Source organism: Zalophus californianus, chromosome 13 (genome assembly GCF_009762305.2).
Source record: "Zalophus californianus isolate mZalCal1 chromosome 13, mZalCal1.pri.v2, whole genome shotgun sequence".
Classification (NCBI taxonomy): domain Eukaryota; kingdom Metazoa; phylum Chordata; class Mammalia; order Carnivora; family Otariidae; genus Zalophus; species Zalophus californianus.
The window spans coordinates 5,823,199-5,845,511 of NC_045607.1; the positions used below are offsets into that span (position 1 = coordinate 5,823,199).

Genomic DNA, 22,313 nt, shown 5'->3' on the forward strand with positions numbered 1-22,313 from the left:
GCCCAGGCCTGGGCACTGGCTCCAGGAAGAAGACTGTCCTCTAGGCCGGACCCCAGGTGGCCCGTCCCTGCCCAGAGGGAACACAGAGTCCAGTAGTTGGGTTCTTGGAAAAACTACATCAGGGAGTTTAATAAGTGACCTGCAGGGCTGTTTACCACCATTGATGGTTCCAGGCAGCCTCAGCCTGGAGGTCAGGTGGTGCTAGGGGGCTGGGTCGCCGGATGGGGCCTTGGCCAATGATTGCCTGCTGGCAGCTGGAAAAGCAGAAGTGGAAGCCTATGCTCCCTTGGAGCGGGCTCCACCTGCAGCTCCCCAGGGAGGCTCCTCCTCCACAAGGGGACCATCCCAGTGGATGCGGGCGGGGGTGGGTGGAGTCAGGGGTGGGGGGCACAACACTGGGAATCCCAGCCCGGATTCCAGGCCAAGTCTGCCACTAGCTCGCTGCAAGACATTGAGCAATCTGTCCTTTCCACCAGCCGCAAATGGAAATTTAGAAGGTGGGGGAGGAAGGAGGCAGAACTGAATGGACACTCCCTTGGGGGTTCTTCAGGTCTTGAATTGCCGCGGTCCCTCCTCTTCATCCTTCTCTGGGCCCTCTCCCTCATCCCCATCCTCCTTTCTTTGGGGAGTGGAGGCAGGGGAGCCTGCAGGCTAACCTCCCTGGGCTCTGGAGTCAGAAGGCCTGGGTTGAGCTCTTCTCCCCGCTCCAGGCTTATGTGAGCTTGGACTGGTGGCTCACCTTCTCTGAGGCTCCATTCCTTCGTCTTTGCAATGGGCATACTCTGTCTTGCCTCTGGATCGCCTGGGAGAATTAAAACTCAGGTCCATACGGCCCTGGACATTCAACAGACAGTTTGCAAACATGAAGGGCCAGGGGCAGACTGGGAAGCAGCAGGCAAGAAACAGCAGGGGTGAAAGAGGAGTCGGCGGCACCTCCCCTCGCTCATCTCACCTCTGCAGTGCCTCACCCTGGGACTGACCTGTTCGTGGGCTCCATAAAAAAATTAACAGCCCAGCAAACAGCAGGGCTCAAGTTGTGACCTGTGGCCCCTAGGGTTGCACAAAGAGGGGCATCTAGCCCAGGGAAGGTCCTCATAAGTGGGTGCTGGACAAATGGGTATGGGGGGGTGGCTTGGAGGACCCTGCCCCCTCGAATTTCTCCTCCACCCAGCCTGAAATCCCACCATTAGTGACTTCTGTGGCTAACTTAAATCAGGGATGGCAAACTACAGTCCCCACCAGTTTTTATAAAGCCTGCAAGCTGAGAATGGTGTTTGCATTTGTAAGTGGTTGGAAAAAAATCAAAGGAAGAGTATTTCGTGACATGTGAAAACTGTATGAACATCAAACGTAAGTGCCCACTAACAGTTTCATTGGAACACAGCCACGTTCATTCACTCTTGCGCTGACCGTGGCCCTCCAGCTCTGCTGTGGTGAGGGGAGTGGTTTCAAGAGAGACTGTTCCGCAAAGCCAAAAGCACTGGCCCTTTATGGAAAAAGTGTGCAGACCCCTGGTTTAAACAAAAACAGAACCAAAAAAACAGCTTTGAAAGTGGAAGTGCCCTGGGAAGATTCTGGAGGGGCTGTCGGGTGGAAGCCAGGAGTTCCAGTCTAACCATGAGCCAGTCACCTATCCAGCAAGTGGCTGGGTCATGTCCCCTCTCCGACCCTCATTTTCTCCATCTGTCAAATGGACACAGCGATTTAACCCAGCAGCGTTTAATCCAGCATTGCTGGAAGTCCCCGTTTACATAGTCTGATTGTCATCCACCCCTTAATGAGAAATAACTCAGACGGCTTTCCTCCTTGCCCAGATGAGAGTATGAGGATACAAACGGGGAGGGGACAGTGTCACACTGAGCAAGGCGAACAAGGAGGAAGGAAGGGTCTCTCCTCTTCAAAACCACATGCAAAAGAGCCTCCTTCTGCCAGAGGCCGTGGCCAGGGGCAGCCGGCCACAGGGTGGTCGCTGATGCAAGGGCTGCAGACAGCCCAGGGCGGGGCCCGGGGGTGGGAAGACAAGCAGCGCACCGCCCTTCTGCCGAGTCCCTGAGGCTCAGACCCTATCCCAGCACACTGGAGACACGCCAATACATACACAGATGCTCTAATCCTGTCCCTTCCCAGCTCATTCCGTCAAAGCCAAAGTCCCCGCGATGGCCCAGAGGCCCCAAGGATCTGACCCAACACCCTTACCTTTCTGGTCGCGACTCCCTCTTTTTCCCCCAGCCCACCGCCACTCCAGCCTTCCCCACCTTCTTGCAGGATGTCCAGCAGAGAGCACCTTCCTGCCTGCGGCCCAGGGCTGCTGGACCAGAAGGGTGGTGGTCTCCTCCCCCGCCCCCTCCCCGCCCCAGGAGAAGCCCTTCCTTACCAAAGCAAAATAAGTGGGCGAAGAAATCGAGTTGGTTAAAAGAAAACGGTTTTATATTACAGGTATACGCGCGGGGTTCAGGGTGACAACACCAACTAGGAGCACAGGAGAGCCACTGCCGCCCTCCCGGGGTCTGTCCCTCTCCTCGGGCCTCCTATGTGCTCTGTCCCAACCAGGGCTCCCTGGGGCTTGGGGCAAGCCTTGGAGGAGCCGGTCAGACAAGCAGGCTGCCCGCTAGCCCTGCCGGCTGGCTTCACCACCTAAGGGCAGCAGTCCACGGGGGTAGGGGGAGCTCGGGTCCTCACTGTCCTGGGGTCAAGGCTGCAGGCAGGGTCCTGTTTGCTGAAGGGCTCGATGAACGCACAGGGGTGGGAGATGACGTCGCTTGCCACACCCAGTGGCGGTGAGGGCAAGGGCCACCTGCTTGGTGGGGGCTGGGCCCGCTCCTCCCTGTCCCCCAACCCCGGAGGTCACTGGCCCAAAAGCTGCGGCCAGTGGCCACACCCCTCAGTAGGGATAAGGGGACACTGCGATGAGCAGGACGAAGACGCTCTGGTGGCGCGGCGCGGCGGCGCGCACGGTCAGCCGGTAGAGGCCGGCGCGGGTGAGCGCACGGCGGGTGTAGACGGCGCCGTGGCCGGCGCGCAGCGGGCGCAGCGCGAAGGGGCTGCGCGGGTCGGGCTCGAGCACGCTGAGCTCGGTGCGGTTGGCGGGGACGCCGGCCTCAGAGAAGGCGGCCAGGCGGGCCACGTCGTGGTGGGCGCGCACGCCCAGGGGCAGCGGCAGCAGCTTGTACTGCAGCGTGGAGGGGCGGCCCGCGCTGCAGTCCAGCGAGCAGCGTCGGAAACACGTCCTGCGGGCGGGACACACGGACCGACTCGGGTGGCCGGCAGAGCGGGGGGCCGACGGTATAAACCGGCCCTCAGCCCCAAGCCCCGCAGTACTCCCAGGCGCTGCCCCTCCCCTCGGCCCCAGTGTCTTCTCTCCAAGCACCACTGTTAGCCCACCTTAGAGATCAGCAAACTGAGGCCCAAAGAAGCTAGAGACGTGCCCCCTCCCATGGGAGCGGGTCCCATAATCCCATCGGACTTTCCCAGCGCACGCCCTGGGGCAGCCCGGTGGGCAATACAATTTAGGGCCCTCCAGGTCCGCAGGGAACCCCAGAGCTGAGTCACCTGCTCTGGATTTGCAACGTGCTTAGCCTTGCCAGGGCATCCATGCCCCCTCCCCCCCAGCCTAGGCTTCCCAATTGGTAGAGTCTAGGGCAAGTCACCTTCCCTGACAGGTACTGCTACAGCTTGGGTCCACCAAGGTCCCCATGTGTGTGCATCTTTACCAGTATCTGTAGCCACAGTGAGTGGCGTGAAGGAGATGTGTTTTGTGTTTGTGTGCCAGTGTGTGTCAGAGTCCTAGGACTTTGGGGGGTTTCTGGGTGGTGTTGTGTGTGTGTGTGTGTGTGTGTGTGTGTGTGTGTGTGTGTGTGTGTGTGTGTACCTGTGTCTAGGGTTTTCTGTGTGTAGTCATGTGTCTCACGTGTATGTGTACACATGTCTGCCCCCAGGGCCTTATGCTCTGGCCACAGCATCACTGCACTAAACGCTAATGTCCAAATGAACTTGCACCCCGAGTGGCTGCAGGAAGGTGCTTTTCATGAGGGCACCCTGCTCTGTGGGCACAGATGCCCCACTCGGGAATTCTGGCAGGGTTGACCCCACGGGCCCTAGCAGGGCCCCTGCCTGACACATGGCCTTTCTGGAGAAAGGGTCCAGCCGTCCAGGAGCCAGAATGTAAGCACCCAGCCCCTGGCAGACAGTGTACCCTCATCCACCCCCAGCCAGCTCAGCCCTTACCCTGGGCTGGAGCCCTGCCGGTAGGTGGCCGGACACGGCGTGTCCACACACTGATAGCTGCCACGGGTGTTAAAGCACATCTGGCTGGGCCCACACTCGATGCTGTCTTCCTCACACTCGTTGATGTCTGGGTGGGGGAGGTTGGCAAACAGAGGGGGAATGAAAAGGTGGTGCGAATGGAGGGGCCTGGGGCAGGAACCACAGAAGGCATGGGAGCAGGGGCGAAGCAGGAGAGAAATGCCTTCAGAGGACCAGCAAGGCGGGCAGCCCGTCTCCCCTTGAACCCAGCCACCCTGATCTAGGACAGCCCAGCTGGCAGGCCCTGAGCACCTCCCCAGTCTCCCCAGGTGGGCACCCTGGGGACCTCTTGAACCTGGAGCTGGGCTGCAGGGTCTGGAAGAGATGGGGGCTGCCCTCGAACCCAGAGTGCCGACTGCCCACGACCCCCGTCTGTCCCTGTGGAAGGCCCACCCTTCTCAGAGGACATTCACAGATCCTCATGGCAGAGAGCAAGGGATGGAGACAGGCAAGGCAGGCCGATTCCCACTTTCCTGGGATGGGGCAAGCGGCAGGGCCGGCCCCAGCCCCGGAGCACATTCAGGAGAGCACCTTGGCTTGGGAGTTAGGGGGCTCCCCACTGCTCAGCAGCTGCTGCCTGGCTGGAATGCTGTCTCCGTGCCTGCCCTCCCCAGGTCTCATCCAGCCATCGCCGGGAGGACTGTGTTAGCCCCATTTCCCTGGGAGGCTGAGGCTCAGAGAGGTGAAGTGAGCTGCCTGGGGACACACAGCAGAGCTGCGATCCACCTCCAGGGCTGCTTTCGGAACCTGCTCATGCAACCTCACACGTAGTTCCTGCTTGGAGGCTTCTGGCCTGGCTGTGGGCCCCTGGGGTGCTCTGAGCTCCTCTCCCTGCCCCACCCTCATGTGAGATGGAGAAGCAGCTGGAGAGAGCCCCCCCCCCCCTTCCCATGAAGTCCTGGCCTGGCCCGCCCAGAACTGGGAGGGCCGCTGCTCACCCTGGCAGTTTTTCCCGCTGGGGAGGAGGCGGTAGCCAGCGGGGCAGAGGCACTGGTAGCTGCCCTCGGTGTTCCGGCAGGCGTGCTGGCACAGGCTTCTGACCCGGCACTCGTCCAGGTCTGGCCCAGGGGTGCGGGTGGGGGCAGAGACACAGACTGAGTCACCGAGGCCCCCAGCTCTCCACCCTGCCCACCCCACGTCCCCCACCCCACGTCCCCCACCCCCTGTCCCCCAGGCGTTGGGGGGGCGGGGAGACACTGCTTCCAGCACAGACCCCTGTGCCCCCGCAGGAAGGTGGGAACGCTGAAGCAGGTCTGCCCTCCACACTACCTCCCCTTGCCTCTGCAGCCCAGCACCAGCCTCTCGCGGGGGCCCTAGGGGCTGGTCCCCGCTCCCCCACCCCCACCAGTCCCAGTTCACCGCCTCCTGTCAACCTGTGACAGTCTCCTTCCCTCCTGCAAACCTCCCTCCCTGACTGCCTCACCTCTGAGCACCAAAAGGAGTGTTTCTCAAAAGTGGGTCAGGTGTCCAGAAGTCGAATGGTTTGGGAAAATCCTCCATCCCCCTCTTGGAAGCCCGCTACCCATCTGAACGGCTGGGGCTTGGAGATGGCATGGAGCCAGGATGTAACGACCTGCCTGCCCTGCCCACCCTGCTTGCCGGGAGCCCTGGGGTTCTGAACATGGGGGGTGGTGCCCACAAATCCGGCCTAGGAGCTCCATATGATGAAGTGGGTGTGTCCCCAGTTGGGACGGCTGGGGCTTGGCCTTTACCTGTGCAGACGCCATTCTGCCGGATGAAGCCAGTGGGGCACCAGGCCCGGCCCAGACTGCTCAGGGCCCCGGAGCCTGGCCGGAGGGAGACCCAAGCGTGGTAGGAGCCCCAGGAAAGGGGGGCACGGGGCCGCAGCCAAGACACTAAGGGGCCCCGGTGGCTGAGGGTGGTCACATTTTGTTCACTCTGCTCTAGTGGGATGCAGGTCTTGCCATCACGAAGCAGGGTCTGGCCTGGGGGGCACAGGCAACGGTACCCGCCCTGGAGGTTTTGGCACTGGAAGGCGCAGGTCTTGGGTGACTGCAGGCACTCGTTGATATCTGGAAAGGAACAAGGCCAGGCAGGGTGCCAGGGGTGGCTCAGAGGGCTCGCCATGGCCACTCCACCTGACTATAGCCATCTCTCCTGATCTCCAGCCTTCCCCGGAATCCAGGGGCCTCCCCCCACCGCATCTGGGCCCGCCCGCAAGCCTTCCCCCTCCTGCACCGCCTCCAGCCTCTGTTGCTCAAGGAGGCCCCACCCTTCCCCAGCTCCGGGCCTCATCCCAGACGCCAGGGTTCTTCAGCATCCTGGGGAGGCCCATTCTCCCTGCTCAGCCTCTCAGAGACCCACCCACTTCTGCCCACCCTCCCCTCCTCCTGGGCTCCCAGGGGAGGTGACCTTGCCGGGTAGGGGGTGAGGTTCGGGGCCAGACAGCAGCAAAGCACGGATCTGGGCACATGGGGGCGCACCGGCAGCGTTAGCTGCTGTTTTGGTCACAGAACTCAACAACACCCTTGTCAGAAACACTCCCTGCCTGTGCACCAGGCAGGTCCAACCCAGGCTCCCACAGCGGCTGTGTGTCCCGGTACCTAGGCAGGGCAGGCCGGGGCTCTGGATCCGGTACCCCCGGGGACAGCTGCAGCGGTGCCCGCCTGGGGTGTTCTCACAGATCTGGTTATAGTGACACTCATCCAACTGCTCCAGACACTCGTCCACATCTGCGGAGGCAGGGGTGTGGACAGAGGTGGGGCCGGGCCCCTCCCCCTGCTCCCAGCCGCCACAGCGTGCCTCCCCACCTCTGGGCCTCGCTCCGGCCCCTCCTCCGACCTCAGTGCCACCAGGTGGAACGCCAGTGTTTGCAACCACCTCTCCCAATCAGACCAGGTTTGGAGAGTGAGAGAAGGTTCTGGGTCCAGAAACAAAGCAGGGGCTTAAAAGGTGGGCTTTGGAGGCAGAGTCCCAGGTTGGGGCCGAGCTCTGCCTTATCTCTGGGTCCTTGAATAAGTAACTCTCCCTCTCCCAGCCTTGGTTTTCTTATCTGCGAAGAGGGGTGAGGACAGGACCTCTTCAGGAAAAACCTGGATCACGCTCGAGAAGGCCGTAGGAGCCTGGTTCAGGGAAAGAGCTCTGAGAGCTGCTGAGAAAGAAGGGAGTGAGGGCGGGAGGGAGGCAGGAGGCAGAGGAGCCGTCTGGGTGGACAGGGTGCTCCGTGGGCCCTGAGGCCACAGAGCCGGGGTCACCTCCTCTCCCGAGTTCCAGTTCCCCCCGCACTTTGCCCCTGCACTGGGCGGCCTCGTCCCTCTCCGGGGAGCCAGAGGACCCATGATCAGGAAGCTCTAGAACACTGGAGCAGGAAGTCACCCATCCAGGGCGGCTCCTGAGTTTCATCTCAAAGGCTAATTGCAGCTGATTCCTAGTGGCTGCTGGAGAAGTTGTGTTGAGAAGGATCCAGAGGCCGTCTTTAGGCCAGGCCATGATCCAGGAGGGGATCTCGGGCGAGTGGCAACAGACAGAGCATGTTTGCCATCCCTGACCTGGTCAGCTCAAACTTTCTCCCCGGCCTCACTGCTCCTTCCGCCGAGAGAGTTCTGCTTTCCCCAGAGGCCCAGAGGCCCAGAGGCCCCGGGGCACACAGCACCTCCTCTGCTGAAGCCTGGGACCACTGGAGTACAGACAGCCCCACATCCTGCCCCTGTCACCTTCGCAGCTGGCCCCATGAGGGGCCACCCGGAAGCCAGGCCTGCAGTCGGGGAGGCAGTGGTAGGACCCAAAGAGGTTCACGCAGCGCTGTCCCTCCTGGCAAAGGTGGGCATCCCAGGCACACTCGTCCACATCTGGGGGGCAAACGGGGGCAGGGGGCTGCGTGAACACACGTCCCCCCAGGCCCACCCTGGCTAATCTAACGACGCAGGCTGCTTCCCCAGGCCCAGGCGCCCCTGGCAAGAAGGCCCCACCCCTCCTGCTCACTCTTTCCATCATCTTGCCCCTCCCCCAGAAACATAGAGCCCACCCCCAGGGACCCACAGGCCTGGGTGTGGGGCCTCTGATAGGGGGTTGCAGACGATGCCCCATGGGCACCCGGGTCAAAGCGCAGTAGAGACTTGGCAGGGCCAGGTCTTGCTGCTGGGAGTGAAGGCACGTAGCTGGGGAGGGTCAGCATCTGTGTGTCCTACAGTCAGATTTGTTGTCCAGAACCTTTGTGAAGGGGCCAAGTAGAGCAAGTCAGGCAGATGCGTGTCCACTCGCTTCCAACCCCAGTCGGCTGGGGGTGACAGAGGAGTGGCGGGAAAGCGCCCAAGGCCGTGTCCGGGCTCAGCAGGTGCGCACGCCACGAGCACGGGGTGGCCACGTGTATGTCTCTGGGGCTCCCTAGCACCCCCAGCACTTGAGCCTCTCCCATCTGCAGCCCGCGCAGCAGGAAATTCCCAATGGAAACAGCGTGTTGCCACCCCCAGCCTGGCATCCAATGCTGCCAGGAACAGGCCCTGTCCTGAGGTGTGTGCCCCTGGCTGGGGTCCTGGCTCCGGAACACCCCGCACACACCCAGGCCAACTAACCCCAAGGAGAGCTTTTGGCCGTGGGCCCACTCACCTCTGCAGTTCCTGTTATCCCTGGCCAGGGCAAAGCCCGCCGGACAGGAGCAGGAGAAGCGACCAGGTGCGTTGTAGCAGGAGTGAGAACAGGGGTTGGGGCCGTCCAAACATTCGTCCCTGTCTGGGGGGGGGGGGGGGGCGGTGGCGCAGAGCTCTGGTGGTCTGTGCTCAGAGACCCTCCTGTCAGTTGGCCAGGACACATCATCCATCCCAGGCTGGGAGGCCCTCCCTCGTCTGGGCCAAGGGAGCGAAAGGCACTCACCCACACAAAAGTCTCCCTGGGCATCCAGCTCAAAGCCCGTTGGGCAGCCAACTTCATTCTCTTCTGCAAGGCAAAGGGACAGGTCGTAAGGACGCCAGGGCACTGCGGCCACGGTGCCCCTGGACAGACAGCAGCCCTGGCCATAGCTCTCTCCTGCCAGCTTGGCCAGGCCGATGCCCCCTCAGCCCTGAGCCAGGCTGACGCCCAGCGCGTCTGAGACCCCATCCTCAGCCCAGGCCTGCTGGAGGTGTTGGCTGTGGGTCACGCCACGGAGGGCTCACGGCGGGCCGGCCAGACCATAAGCTGGCAGACACAGGAGAGATCGTTATAGAAAAGTACAAAACAGGCTGTCCGTGCACGCAAACACGCACTCCTGAGAATCCAGAGGAGTGGACGTGGCCCCAGGCTGCGGGTGGGAGAGGGGATGCACAGAATGGGTAAATGATAGCATCTGATGGCGGCAGCAAGCACAGGGGTTGGCGCAGACTGGGCCCTGGAGACAGGAGACCAGACTCCCTAAATTATTATAAGGACCGCATGCTTGCTAAAGCAGTCACTGGGTGCCAGGTGAGGGTTTTAGAGAAAACACTGCTACCCCTGATACCCTCCAAGGCAGGGGATACTATGCCCATTTTACAGGTGGGAACCCTGAGGCTCAGAGAGGGCCAGGGCATTGCCGCCAAGGTCCCACAGCTGGGAAATCGTGTGGCTGGGTTTGAACCAGGGTCTGCCCGACCCCAAAGCTGTGCCCTTACCACAGTCCCATGTTCAACGTTACAAACAAGTTGGGGCCTCAAATATTGGTACCGGGTGTATCTTTAGCATGCACCGGTTGCGTATATACAGCGTATTCGTGTGGGCAGCCAGGGGCTCCAGCAGAGGCTCCTGGCTGCCTCGGTGGGGCAGAGAGGTGGCATATGGCCGGAGTCTTCAACAGCGGCCCGGTGGGGGGTGGGCTTGGACCTTCACCACGGGGCCAAGGAAAAGGCTCTGGAGGGTTCGAAGACGAGTGGCCCAAAGAGCTGTGTCCCCACTGGGGGTGTGGATGGTTGGACGGGAGCGAGGACACGCTGCAGGTGAGCAAACAAGGAGCTGAGCGGTCCCAGTCCCGAGTTTCTGGCCCATGGTCAGCGGGTGCAGGAGGTGGGCTGTCCCCTTGGCTCTCAGCCAGGTGCATCTGGGGCCCCTGCTGGGTGTTTAGCTGGGGCAGTGGGGAGTGGAGACAAAGGGTGGGGGCCTCACCAGCTTGCAGGGCTGTGGTAAGCTGGAAGTGCAGGGCCTTGGCCTTGGGGTCGAAGGCCGAGCTGATAGCTGAGGCCCGCAGGTGCTGCACCAGCGGAGGCTGGAGGCCCTGGGCCGTGCTGTACTGGATGCTGTGGTTACATCTCAGGAACATGGGAAGGCTGTCCTGCAGGAAGGGCTGTGTGGAGCCCACAAAGAGACGGCCTGGCCCCATCAGCACATAGCTCTCCTCGAAGTCCTGGAGAAGGGGGAGGAAGGGAAGGAGGGAGACAAATAATGTCCCAGATTTCGGCTTCCAAGGGGTAGGACCCTCAGCCTCCTATTCAAGGGGCCAGGAAGCCTGGAGGTGGAGGGCTGGTGGGCTTTCCACCCCCTCCTCCAGCCAGTTGGGCCCCCTTGAGCAGATGACTTCCCTTTGGCATTCTTAAGTATGAAACGGGGAAGACACCTGAGAGGCTGGGCCCAGGGCATCCTCCCACTGGGCTAAGTGCTGGGGTGTCAGGAGGGGGTGCTTGGGGCAGCACATCCCATTCTCTCCCCCACCCACATCCCGCACACCTTGGGGCCGGCCCCCACCTGCACTTGAAGATCTGCATCAGCCAGGCTCTCGGGGACGACGCCACTGACCACCACATCAAGGAGCAGGAGGCCATTGGGATCCAGGCCCCGGGCCTCCTGGGTCATCGTGAGCAGCTCCCCTGTAATCCGTCCCCGCCCAGCCTGGAGTCACCATGGGGGAGAGGCCCTGGGCTCAGGCCTCAGCCCCACCCAGCCGACCTGGGAGGAGACCACCGCTCACCTGTGGCAAACTCCACGTGCGACTTCTGCAGGAAGCTGCCACCCGTCAGAGAGTGGCCGTTCAGGGTGTCCCCACTCTCTCCGGCCAGGGCCCAGTAGATGGGGGCGATGGTGACCACGAGCACCCGCATCAGAGGCCCTGCATGGGGCAGACGTGGAGGCTGGGTCAGGGCCAGATCCCGAAAGGTACCACTCTCCTTGCTCAAGATCCCTCTGTAGCTCCTTATTGCCCCAGGAGGGCTCAGCCCCTTCCCTCCATGCCCAGGCCCAGCCCTGTGATCACCTGAGTCAGTTACCGGATCAGAACCTGGGAAGGGGTGAAGGCAAATATCCAGTTTGTGGAGAGGTTGTGAAAATGAGCAGAATATATGTATACAAAGAAGGGCACGTAACTTGTTGATATTCAACTCAGTTCAACAAATCCTAAGGGTGACTGGGTCACCACAGAGCCTGGGACATAGGTGCTGGACCAAGCTGAAAATCAACCAAGTCTCAGAACTTACAGACACCTTCCAGAAGAGCCTGGGAGAGGAAGGCCATTGACTTGGAAAACAGGGCCAAAAAATTGCTCTGGACATGGATTCCCAGATCTTCACGTGATGCCCAGCCCTCCTTGCAGGGCAGGGCGTGCCTCAGCCCGGGGATGGGGAAACCCCACTTGCTTGGGGTCAGGGATGGTTGAGCTTCTCAGCAGAACGGCCGCCTCCGAAAAGAGGTGCGGAGGACCGGTGCTCACAGCCAGGACAGCCTGTTTCCGCCACTTGGAGGCCGGCCCACCTGGGTTGGGGCCAGCTGCTTCTCCCTGGCTCCTGCCTGGGCAGCTAGAAACAGCACCTGCATCTGGGCAGGCTCTCACTTCCCTCGCTCCTTGCTGACAGCCCACCTGGAGTCACCCCCAGCCGGAGCTCCCTGACCCCACACAGTTCACACAGGCCTGTGGTCAAGGGCAGTTCTGGAGGTGCTTTAGCACTGCCCCCTCCCTGCTCTGGATCCTCAGGGTGCCCTGGAAGGGCGAGACAGCAGGGTCTGCAACATCACTCCAGAACATTCCATCTGCTGGGGCACACTGACATATGAATCTGTTTGAAAGTGGACATTCCTTGGTGCTCTGGGCCTCTGAGCTAATTTTATTGTTCTCATTTTCTCCTTTCTGCCCCCTCCAGGCTATACCCCTTAATCCTTCCTTTTCTATGGGCTCTTAACAGTGGGGGGGAACCTCACTTGGCCATCAGTGACCTCAAAAATCATCATCTGACTGTATTCACGTATCCTGATTATTTCACACCGTCTCGGTCTGATTTTTATTTTGTTTTGTTGGGAGGTAGTTGGGGGTGGGGGGGGAAGTGGCCCGCACCTAAATCCACTTTGGCTTGGACTCGGGGCTTCGGGGCAGTCAGATTTCCTCCAGCCGTCAGGCCCTGACCCAGCCTCAGAACACAGGCGCAGGAGAAGCTCTGCCCCCTACTTACCCACACTCGCAGGGATGTGGTTGATGCTGCTCCGGATGGTGGTGATCCCAGAGCGTGCCTCTTGTTGTACGCTGGTGTTGAGGGTGGCCCTGCTAAATTCCTGGCCATTGATCACCCCAGACATGCTGCCCCGGCTCCCACGGGGCTCCCCTGTGTGGAGGGAGAATGGTGACATTACCTACCTCTATGCCCTTAGAGTAAGCAGTACTGTTACCCACTTCACGGAGGAGTAACTGAGGCTCGGTGAGGGGAAATGATTTGCCTAAGGCCACACAGCTCGTGGGTGATGGACTCATTGCCCAGGGGATCCTGGCTCTGAGAGAGAGGGAGAGGCTTTTGAGAGGCACCGTGCCCTGGGATGGTGTTGGCTTCTAATTCTGCCTCTGCTGTCACCTTCCTGGAAATCTGGGCAGGTCAGGCCCCCAAGACACCTTTGAGTTGGCTTATCTATAAAGTGAGGAGGTGGGACCACAGATGTGCCAAAGACCCGTTGGGTTCTAAAATGCCGGGAGCTCCTGATGGAGGGACTGGCATGCTCCTCTGAGCCAGGGCACCGGGCCAGGACCTGAATGCTGCCCCCCGAACATCCTTCATTCCATCCCCTGTGGCCCTGGCTCCAGCCGCCCCGCAGCTGGATTTCCAAGAGCAGCCGGGCGGTCTGCAAGCAGGCGCTCTCCAGCCCTCATCAGAGGGTGCTTCCTCTGGCTAATGTGCCAGCTGTCTCCTCTGCACAGATGGCATTCCGGGGGAGAGACAGAAGCTAGCCTGCCTCTTCGCTCGTCAGCTCTCTGGGGAAATTAACAACCAATTGCCCATGATCTGTCGAAAAAATAACATAAAACACTCAACTGCCAGGATCCTAAATGGGTAAATCAGGGGGCTGGTTCATTCTGGATTCCAGGAAGCAGCGCCGTTTCCTGCAGCCCGGAGCTGGGGGTTTTGATGAGATTTGATGCCCATCTGGGATGTCTCTTATCAACATCCGCAGCTCTGGGATTTATGGGAGGGACAGAGGAGCAGGCCGTGCACCTACCCCTGGCCTCTTAAAAAAGGGAAGAGGAAGAAGTCGGGGGCAGAGAAGAAATGCAGCAGCGTGGCCTGGCATCTTTCGAAGGGGATGAGAAATTGGAGGCTGGGGATGACGAGCCACTGTCAACTTTCTCAGCCATGGGGTGACTCGGCAGCCTCTTGCCTCCTATGAGGCCTGGAGGGGCTGCCCAGCCTGATGGGAAATGAGGAAGAGAAGACAGTGTTCATGGTGAGGGATCCTCAAAACCCCCAAACACCCTTCACCTAGCCATGCCCCATTGGAGGGACTTATCCCATAGACATGTTCAGGCGAGCACACAAAGATGTGCATCACGGTGTCCATTTCAGAAAGGGGACCGGAAAAAAAAACAAAACAAAACCCTAAACCTGTTGCTTATTTAACAAAGCCAACAGCAATTAAGTTAGGGACTCCTGGGTGGCTCAGTCAGTTAAGTGTCTGCCTTCGGCTCAGGTCATGATCCCAGGGTCCTGGGATCGAGCCCCACATTATTGGGCTCCCTGCTCAGCGGGGAGCCTGCTTCTCCCTCTCCCTCTGCCCCTCCCCCCGCTCGTGCTAGAACTCTCTGTCAAATAAATACAAATAAAACCTTAAAAAAATAGCAATTAAGTTAGGAAAGCATCCCTGTGGAATATGAAACCACGGAAGAAGATGTAGGCTGGGTTTACTGTTATGGGATGTTGTCCAAACAGGTGGGTTGTAAGGGCAACCTATAAATTTGGCCTCATTTATAAAAAGGAAAAAGCGCATCTCTTTACATTCGAAGGAAAAAAGTGTAGTAATGGCTGAGATGGCTATTTCTGGTCATTGAAGGAGGTGAGAAAATCGGTAAGTCATTTTTTTCCTCAGAGATTCGTTTCCAACTTATCTGGCCTTTTTGTAATTAGCATATAGGAGACTTTAAACATGGCCGTTTCCATTTAAAAAGTAAGGAGGCTGTTATGAATTAAATGATGTCCCCTAAAAAGATGTGTAGGGGTCCAAATCCCCAGACCTGAGGCTGTGACCTTATTTGAAGATAGGGTCTGTACAGAGGGGATCAAGTTAACATAAGGTCATTAGGGCAGGCCCTAACTTAGTAACTGGTGTTCTTATGTGAAGGGTAAATTTAGAGGCGGGCATGTTCCCCGGGGGGAAAACGCCATGGGAACTTGTAGGTGGAGATTTGGGCGATGCTTCTGTGAGCCAAGGAGCACCACAGGTTGCCAGCAAACCATCAGAAGCTAGGGTCGGGGCATGGGACAGACTATCACAGATCTTGGAGGGGACCAACCCTGCTTATCCTCGATCTAAGCTTTCTGGCTTCCAGAACTGAGAGACACTACATTTCTGAGAAGCCACCCAGGCTGTAGTACTTTGCTATGACAGCCCTGGGAGACTCATCCAGAAGCCACATGCAGGGCTAGGTGGTTTGCGGTGGGGGCTTCCGAACGGAAGAGGACAGGGACAGGGACCAAGCTCTGAAATAAAGGGAGGGTCCGCTCAGACCGAAAGCTGCCCCCGAGGCAGCATCTGTGGCCGGGTGTCAGAGGACCCCGGGGTTTCCAGAGCTGTGTGTGGGGGGTGTTCTAGCCCTGTCTGCAGGAGATGAGGAGACCAGGGGCCAGAAAGGGTCCCGCCGTGGGTTCGCTCAGTGGGTTTCAAGTGGTTTTGCAAGCGGCAGCGTGTCAAGTCCCAAGTCCTGATAGTCTAGAGGTGCTGCCTGGAAAGGTGTTCTACAGAGCTGTGAAGAAGTAATCTGACAGTGTGTGTGGAGACAGATGAGTGACGGCCGCCGTGGCCGGGGACAGAAACGTAAAGCCACAGATAGGGGGTATTTGCTACAGAGACACAGAAATGACATTCAGAAGTAATATCCGGAGACTTTCCATTGTGCAGTCTGAGTCATTTTGCTGTGGTTTCTCAGGATAGTCCTTTTTTCTGTTTTGAAGTCTGGTCTGGCCCCAGGCGGAAGGGAGCTGAACGGGGAGGCCCGACGTGGCAGGGGTCTCTGATGCCAGAAAGCAGCATCCGTTACCGCCTCCCTACCATGGCCTAATTCAGACTTTACCCAACAACCCCCAAAGGGGGCACCACGGATGTCCTTGTTTTATTCTCCCTGCTTCACAGAATTGTGGAATACCCCCAAAAGAAGACCCAATTTTGTGCCAGGTAAGCAGGAATGGCCAGGGTACCCGTCCAGTACGAGTGGCCCACACTTAGCCTCTTGGAGCCTCAGTTTCCCCAACTGTAAAGGGCCCGGTGGGTAGGATCAGTCCCTGCCGGCTGGCTCCTCCTAAGTTTGTGACTCTAAGCAAAGAGAAGAGTGGGGGAGCTGGCAGGGGCCACGTCCCCCATAAGCAACACACAAATCCCCACTGAGCAGGAGATCCCGCCTCTGTCCCCCACGGGCTGAGCAGGGACGCCCCGTACCTCTCACGGCCAGGATCGCCCGGGCCGTGGCGGAGCCCAGGAGGTTGTGAGCGACGCACTCGTATGCGCCCGCGTCCCCGGCCTCCACGCGCTGCAGCCACAGGCTCCCATCCGGCAGGGTCCGGAGCCGCCAGCTGGCCCGCAAGGGCTGGCCCGCTCGCAGCCACTCCACCGTGGGCACTGGCTCTCCCGAGGCCTGACACTGCAGGGTCACGTCCTCCCCGGATCTCACGGTCACGTCCTGGGGCTCCACCCGGAACACCGGGGCACCTGTGGGAGGCCCGGGGTGGCTTTAGGGCACGTTTTATTATTTGTATATGTTTCTTCATTCAAACAGATTAGAAAATGCAGAGATAGGACGGAGACAATAGAATCACAAGTGACCATCACATCCAATTACTGTTCTGACAGTATTTCCTTCCAGACACTGTTTCCCAGAATGTGACCGTGGTGCTCACATTGCTTGCTTGCTTGCTTGCTTCCTTCCTTTTTCATCCCACAGTAAATCTTAAGCGCCTCTCCATGCCATGAGACATTTGTTCTTAGTGCCTACTTGGTGTTTGGGTCCATTACAGGGACGTTTCCAACGCGGTGCGAGATGGGAGACGGGGGCCCCGTCACCTGCTGTGGGTGAGTCTCACCAAGTGGCTCCCTGACCCTCCGTCTCCTCATCTGAAAGATGGCCATCCCTGACCACTCACTGCCACAAACCCTCCAGAGCGGCTGTGAGGAAAGGCATCACACTCCCAGCGCTGGTGAGGATGGGGGTGAGGCGAGCTCGTACACACGGGGGTACAGGTGCACAGCATGTGGAGAAGGGCCGGCCGGGGCTTAAAACAGCAATAGTCTGCTCGCTCACAGCTCTGGAGGCCGAGTCCAAACACAGCTATTTCACAGGGTAACGTCAAGGCGTCCTGCCTCCTCCAGAGGCGGCAGGGCAGAATCCGTTTCTTGCCTCTTGCAGCTTCTGGTGGCTTCTAGCGTTCCCTGGCTTGAGGCTGTGTCCCCCCAGTCTCTGCCTCCATCTTTCCCTCCCCCTCCTCCTCCCCTCCCCCTCCCCCCTCCTCCTCCCCCCCATATATAAGAGATATGTGCCTCTCTCTTATAAAAGCACTTGTGATAGCGTTTAGGGCCCACCAAGACAATCCAAGATAACCTCCTCATCTTAAGATCCTTAACTTAATCATGTCTGCAAAGATCCTTTTTCCAAATAAGATCACATTCACAGGTCTCTGAGCCAGGATCTCCTAAAGCGGAACGTATGGCTGCTGTATATCCCAGCCACTCCTGGATCGATACCCTAACAGAAACGTGCATGCGGGGGCGCCTGGGCGGCTCAGTCGGTTGGGCGACTGCCTTCGATTCAGGTCATGGTCCCGGAGTCCTGGGATAGGGCCCCGCATCGGGCTCCCTGCTCAGCGGGGAGCCTGCTTCTCCGTCTGACCCTCTCCCCTCTCATGCTGTTTCTCACTCTCTCTCAAATAAATAAGTTTTAAAAATCTTTAAAAAAAAAAACGTGTATGCGTGTCCACCAAAGGCATGCATTAGAATACGGAAGCAGTGCTGTTCATAACTGCCCGGAAGTGCGGTGCAATATGCAAACTATGGCGTATCCACTCGGCAGCCCACCATACAGCAACGAGAATGGATGAAGGCCTTCTGCGTGTGATCTCACACACAGTGCTGTGCCCGGGAAGCCTGACACGAGAGCACACACGATATGGTTTCATTTAAATAAAGGTCAGAAATAAACAGGAGCACAACGCTGGCCACCACTGCGTGAAGAGGCCAGCAAGTCCGCTCTCCCAAAAAACAAACATAAAACTTGACAAAATTATCCACACCAACCATTTCAGGGCTCTCGAAGTCCATGAAAGGCAAACAACAAATTGAGCATCATTTCTCCGTGAGAAGCTTCTAGAACTTCGGGCGAGAACGGTGGAGGTGTGGGGCCTGGGACTGCACCCATCTCCCACCCCCACTCCACCGTGGTCGTCCTGGTGGTTTTGCTGGGGCAGGGCTGGCTCCCAAAGCCCCAGCTCTTGCTATCCCAAGGGACTGGCTTGATTTGCAGGCGAGGATGCAGGCGTATTCTGAGAGACTGGTGTGTTGTTGGGGGACAGAACTGGCAGGAAGCAAATGGGGACCTGGCACCTCTGCTGGCCTGAGGAAAGCAGGGGGCCAGCTGGAAGCTTAATGAGAAGAGCCAGGAAATGAGGGAGCCCTGGAAAGGCCAGATCAGCTCTCTGCACATCCCTGGCTTCCACGGACCATGTGAACCTGTGTGGGGATCCAGGGGTGGAAGGGGGTGGGGGGCAGGGAGAGTCAAAGTCGAGGCCACTCCCAAACTGCCTGAATTCTGAATCACTCCACGGCCACGTGCAGATGCATCCATGGAGGATGGAGCCTTAGTTTCCTTCGCCCTTAATTTTTAGCAACTTCGATTGTGGTGTCTCCGGTGCAGAATTTCCTTGGTTTTATCCTGTTTGAGTTTTGCTCAGCTTCTTGAATCTGTGGGCTTAGGGCTTTAGTGAAATTTTGCAAAATTCCAGCTCTCATTTCTTTGAATACTCCTCACCCCTTTCTCCTTTCCCTCCGGGACTCTGACGCCACCCTGTCAGATCTCGGCTTCGTCCCACACGTTTCTGTGGCTCTGCTCCTTGTTTTTTTCCGAGTCTGTTTCCTCTCTGTTGTTCAGACTAGGTAAATTCTATTGTTACATCTTCAAAACCACTAATTCTTTCTTTTGCCCCCCTCATACCACACCTGCCCACTGAAGTTTTCATTTTATTATCAGTTAAGTCCTACAACTTCCCTTTGGTTCTTCGCAGCCCTCTTGGTGCCTCCTGTTTCAAGCATGTTTCTAATTGCTCAGCCAGGCATTCTTAACGACGCTTATTTTAAGATCCTTGTCAGATCATTCCAACGTCCATCGCTGTCTGTGGATCAGCTCTTCCCATTCAGGTTGAGAGTTTCCTTGTTATTGATCAGACGAGTGAGTTTCAGCTGCATCTCGAACACTCTGAGCATGACAAGCCTCTGCTTCTTATTTCCCAGCAGGCCTCCTCTGCTGCTTCATTGCTACCAGGTGAGAGTAGAAATCCAGCTTCCCCACGTGGCCTCCGCGGGCACCCCAGAACACGAGGGGTGCCCCACTACTCCCGGGCAGGCATGGGGGTTCAGAGTTCCCACTTCTCTCCGCCGACGTCACCCTGGCTGGGGGGCTGGGGGAGCACGTGCTATTGCCCCTCACTTGGCCTCACCTGACTCCACTTCCCCCAGGGGGGCACAGGTGTGCTCGGGATAGAGGGCACAGGCAGAAGTGTAGGCTCCCCACCCACTTGGTCTTCGTTGAAGGGGCTTGGGGTGGGGCTCAGTTTTTTTCACAGGGTTTGGCTGGACTAGGGTGGTCATTACTGGAGAGCTTTCCATCTTGCTATGCTGTTCCTTTCCTGGTCCTGTAGCAAGAGAGAGCAGGCTTTTGCCAGGGCTCTCTGTACGTGTGTGTGTGTGTGAGGGCCCCTTGGTCCCTTAGCAAGCATCCTGCCCAGGATACACGAGGCAAAAAGAGAAACGGGGGAATCTGCTGCATCGTCACTCCACAGGTCCCAAGATCCTTAGTCAATCCTTCTTTATCTTTCAGAGTCAATGTTTGTCTTCTCTGTAACGTCCAAGGTGTTCAGCCGTACGCAGTGGGAGGAGTAGGGAGAAGCACATCTACGTCGTCTTGTCTGGAACCAGAATCACCCCCAACCCCCGCAGTCCATGACCAAAACTCTCAACAAACTACATAGAAAATAAAACTTCCTCCACCTGATAAAAAGCACCTGCAAAACCCCACAGCTGCCATCATACTCAATGGTGGAAGACGGAATGCTCCCTGTCTACAGCTGGGAACAAGGTGAGGCTGTCTGCTCTCTCCACTTCTACTCAGTCTTGCATCAAGGGTCTAACCAATGAAATGCGGCAATGCAAAGAAATGAAAGGTATCCAGAGTGGCAAGGGAGAGGTAAACTGTCTCTACTCCTGTAGAAAATCCTACAGAAGCTCCTAAGGAATCTAGCAAAAATGACCAGAACTCCAAAACAAATTCAGCAAGGTTTCTAAGATCGAGATACAAAAATCAATTGGATTTTTGTATATGAGCAATGCAAAACCCAAAAATCAAACCAATAATTCCATCCACAATAGCATCAAAAATAATAAAATACTTAGTAATCAATGTAACAAAAGAGGGATAAGACCTGTGAACTATAAGACATCACTGAGGAAACCAAGATCTAAATAAATTGTAAAGAGCAATTGGATATCCATATGCAAAAAAAAAAAAAGGAATTTAGAAAAAGGAACTTATTTCACACAAAAACTAACTCAAAGTGAAAGTGGATCATAGACGTCCATGTCAAAATGAAAACTGTCAACCTTATAGGAGAATGTGACCTTAGGCTAGACAAAGATTATTTTTAGCTCTAATACCAAACACACAGTCTATAAAATACAAAATCGATAAATTTGGACTTTGTCAAATTTTAACGCTTTTGCTCTTCCAAAGCACCAATAGGAAAATGCAGAGACAAGCCACAGGATGGAGGGAAATATCTGTAAATCACGTATCTGATAAAGGACTTGTATCCAGACGACATAAAGAACTCTCAGAACTCATTCCTAAGACAAACAACCCAATTGTAAAATGAGCGAAACATCTGAAAAACACTTACCCAGAGAAGACACATGAACGGGCTGTACACACACACACACACACACACACACACACACACACACACACACACACACACAAAGATGCTCAATATCATTAGCTATTAAGAGGGATGCAAATGAAAACCACAGTGAGATACTAGTTTGCACCCACGGGATGACTGAATAAAAAAGGCAGACAACAAAAAAGTTGGCGAGAATGTGGAGAAACCGAAGCCTCATACACTGCTAGAAGAAGAGCAAAATAGTACAGTTTGGTGGTTTCCTGAAAAGTTAGCTATATCAAGGGATGCACTCCTAGGAATCTACCCAGACAAAGAAGGACACATATCCACACGAAGACTTGCGTGCCGATGTTCACAGCAGCATTATTTGTAACAGCCCCAAATCAGAAACCAGCTAACTGTCTAGTAACTGATGAATGGATACTGTTCAGCAATAAAACGGCATGAAGCACTGATAGGTGCTATAATATGGATGAACTGCGAACAACACATTGATGAGTGAAAGAACTCGGAACTGAAGAATACACAGGATTCCACTTAGATGAGGTTTCCAGAAAGGTGTCCCCACAGAGGCAGAAGGCGGATTGGCAGCTGCCTGGGGCTGGGGGCGGGAGCAGACGGGCAGAGGGCGCTTCCTGGAGTGGTAAGAAATGTCCTAGGAACAGATCGTGGTGATGGATGGACAATGCTCTAAGTTTACTAAGAATCGCTAACGGCAGGCTTAGAATGGGTGAATTTTTTCATTTTTTTAAAAAGTGTGGTAGGGCGCCTGGGTGGCTCAGTTGGTTAAGCGACTGCCTTCAGCTCAGGTCATGATCCTGGAGTCCTGGGATCAAGTCCCACATCAGGCTCCCGGCTCAGCGGGGAGCCTGCTTCTCCCTCTGACCCTCTCCCCTCTCATGCTGTTTCTCTCTCTCTCTCTCTCTCTCAAATAAACAAATAAATAAAATCTTTAAAAAAAAAAGTGTGGTAGAAAACATATAGCATGAAGTTTACCATCTTAACCATTTTGAAGTATAGTGTTGAGTAGCGGAGTGTGTTCACACTGTTGGGCAACACTCACCGCCACCCACCTCCAGGACCCTCTCATCTTGCAAAACCAAAACTCTAGATCCATTCACCCACTTCTCTCCATTGTGCCCCCCCCCATCAGCTTTCTGTTTCTATGACTCTGACAACTCTAGATACCTCATATAATTGGGAGTCATACAGTGTGTTTTGGTGACTGCCTTATTTCACTTGAGGTCTGCAAGTTCCGTTCATGTTGTAGCAGGTGTCAGATTTCCTTCTTTTTAAAGGGTGGATAATATTCCACTGTATGAATGGGTGAATTTTGTGCTATATATCTGAATGAAGCTGTTTTTTTTTTTTTTTAAGTAATCTCTATGCCCAATGTGGGGCTCGAACTCACGACCCCCAGATCAAGAGCCCCATGCTCTACCGACTGAGCCGGCCAGGCACCCCAAGCTGATTTTTAAAGGCAAAACTCTG

General features: G+C 56.7%; 1 protein-coding gene across 1 annotated transcript in view; it reads right to left on the reverse strand.

Annotated features, from left to right (window-relative positions):
- Positions 1-2,414: 2,414 nt before the first annotated feature.
- Positions 2,415-22,313, reverse strand: part of HMCN2 (hemicentin 2) — a 150,304-nt gene continuing 130,405 nt past the window's right edge. The window contains exons 86-98 of the mRNA XM_027616876.2: positions 16,102-16,371; positions 12,642-12,791; positions 11,174-11,311; positions 10,951-11,072; positions 10,375-10,612; positions 9,133-9,195; positions 8,869-8,991; positions 7,977-8,111; positions 6,867-6,995; positions 6,015-6,335; positions 5,241-5,360; positions 4,225-4,351; positions 2,415-3,227 (exon numbers count right to left, since the gene is read on the reverse strand). Coding sequence (XP_027472677.1) covers positions 2,882-3,227; positions 4,225-4,351; positions 5,241-5,360; positions 6,015-6,335; positions 6,867-6,995; positions 7,977-8,111; positions 8,869-8,991; positions 9,133-9,195; positions 10,375-10,612; positions 10,951-11,072; positions 11,174-11,311; positions 12,642-12,791; positions 16,102-16,371 — 2,282 coding nt within the window. The 3' untranslated portion in view covers positions 2,415-2,881. The remainder of the gene's footprint in view (positions 3,228-4,224; positions 4,352-5,240; positions 5,361-6,014; positions 6,336-6,866; positions 6,996-7,976; positions 8,112-8,868; positions 8,992-9,132; positions 9,196-10,374; positions 10,613-10,950; positions 11,073-11,173; positions 11,312-12,641; positions 12,792-16,101; positions 16,372-22,313) is intronic.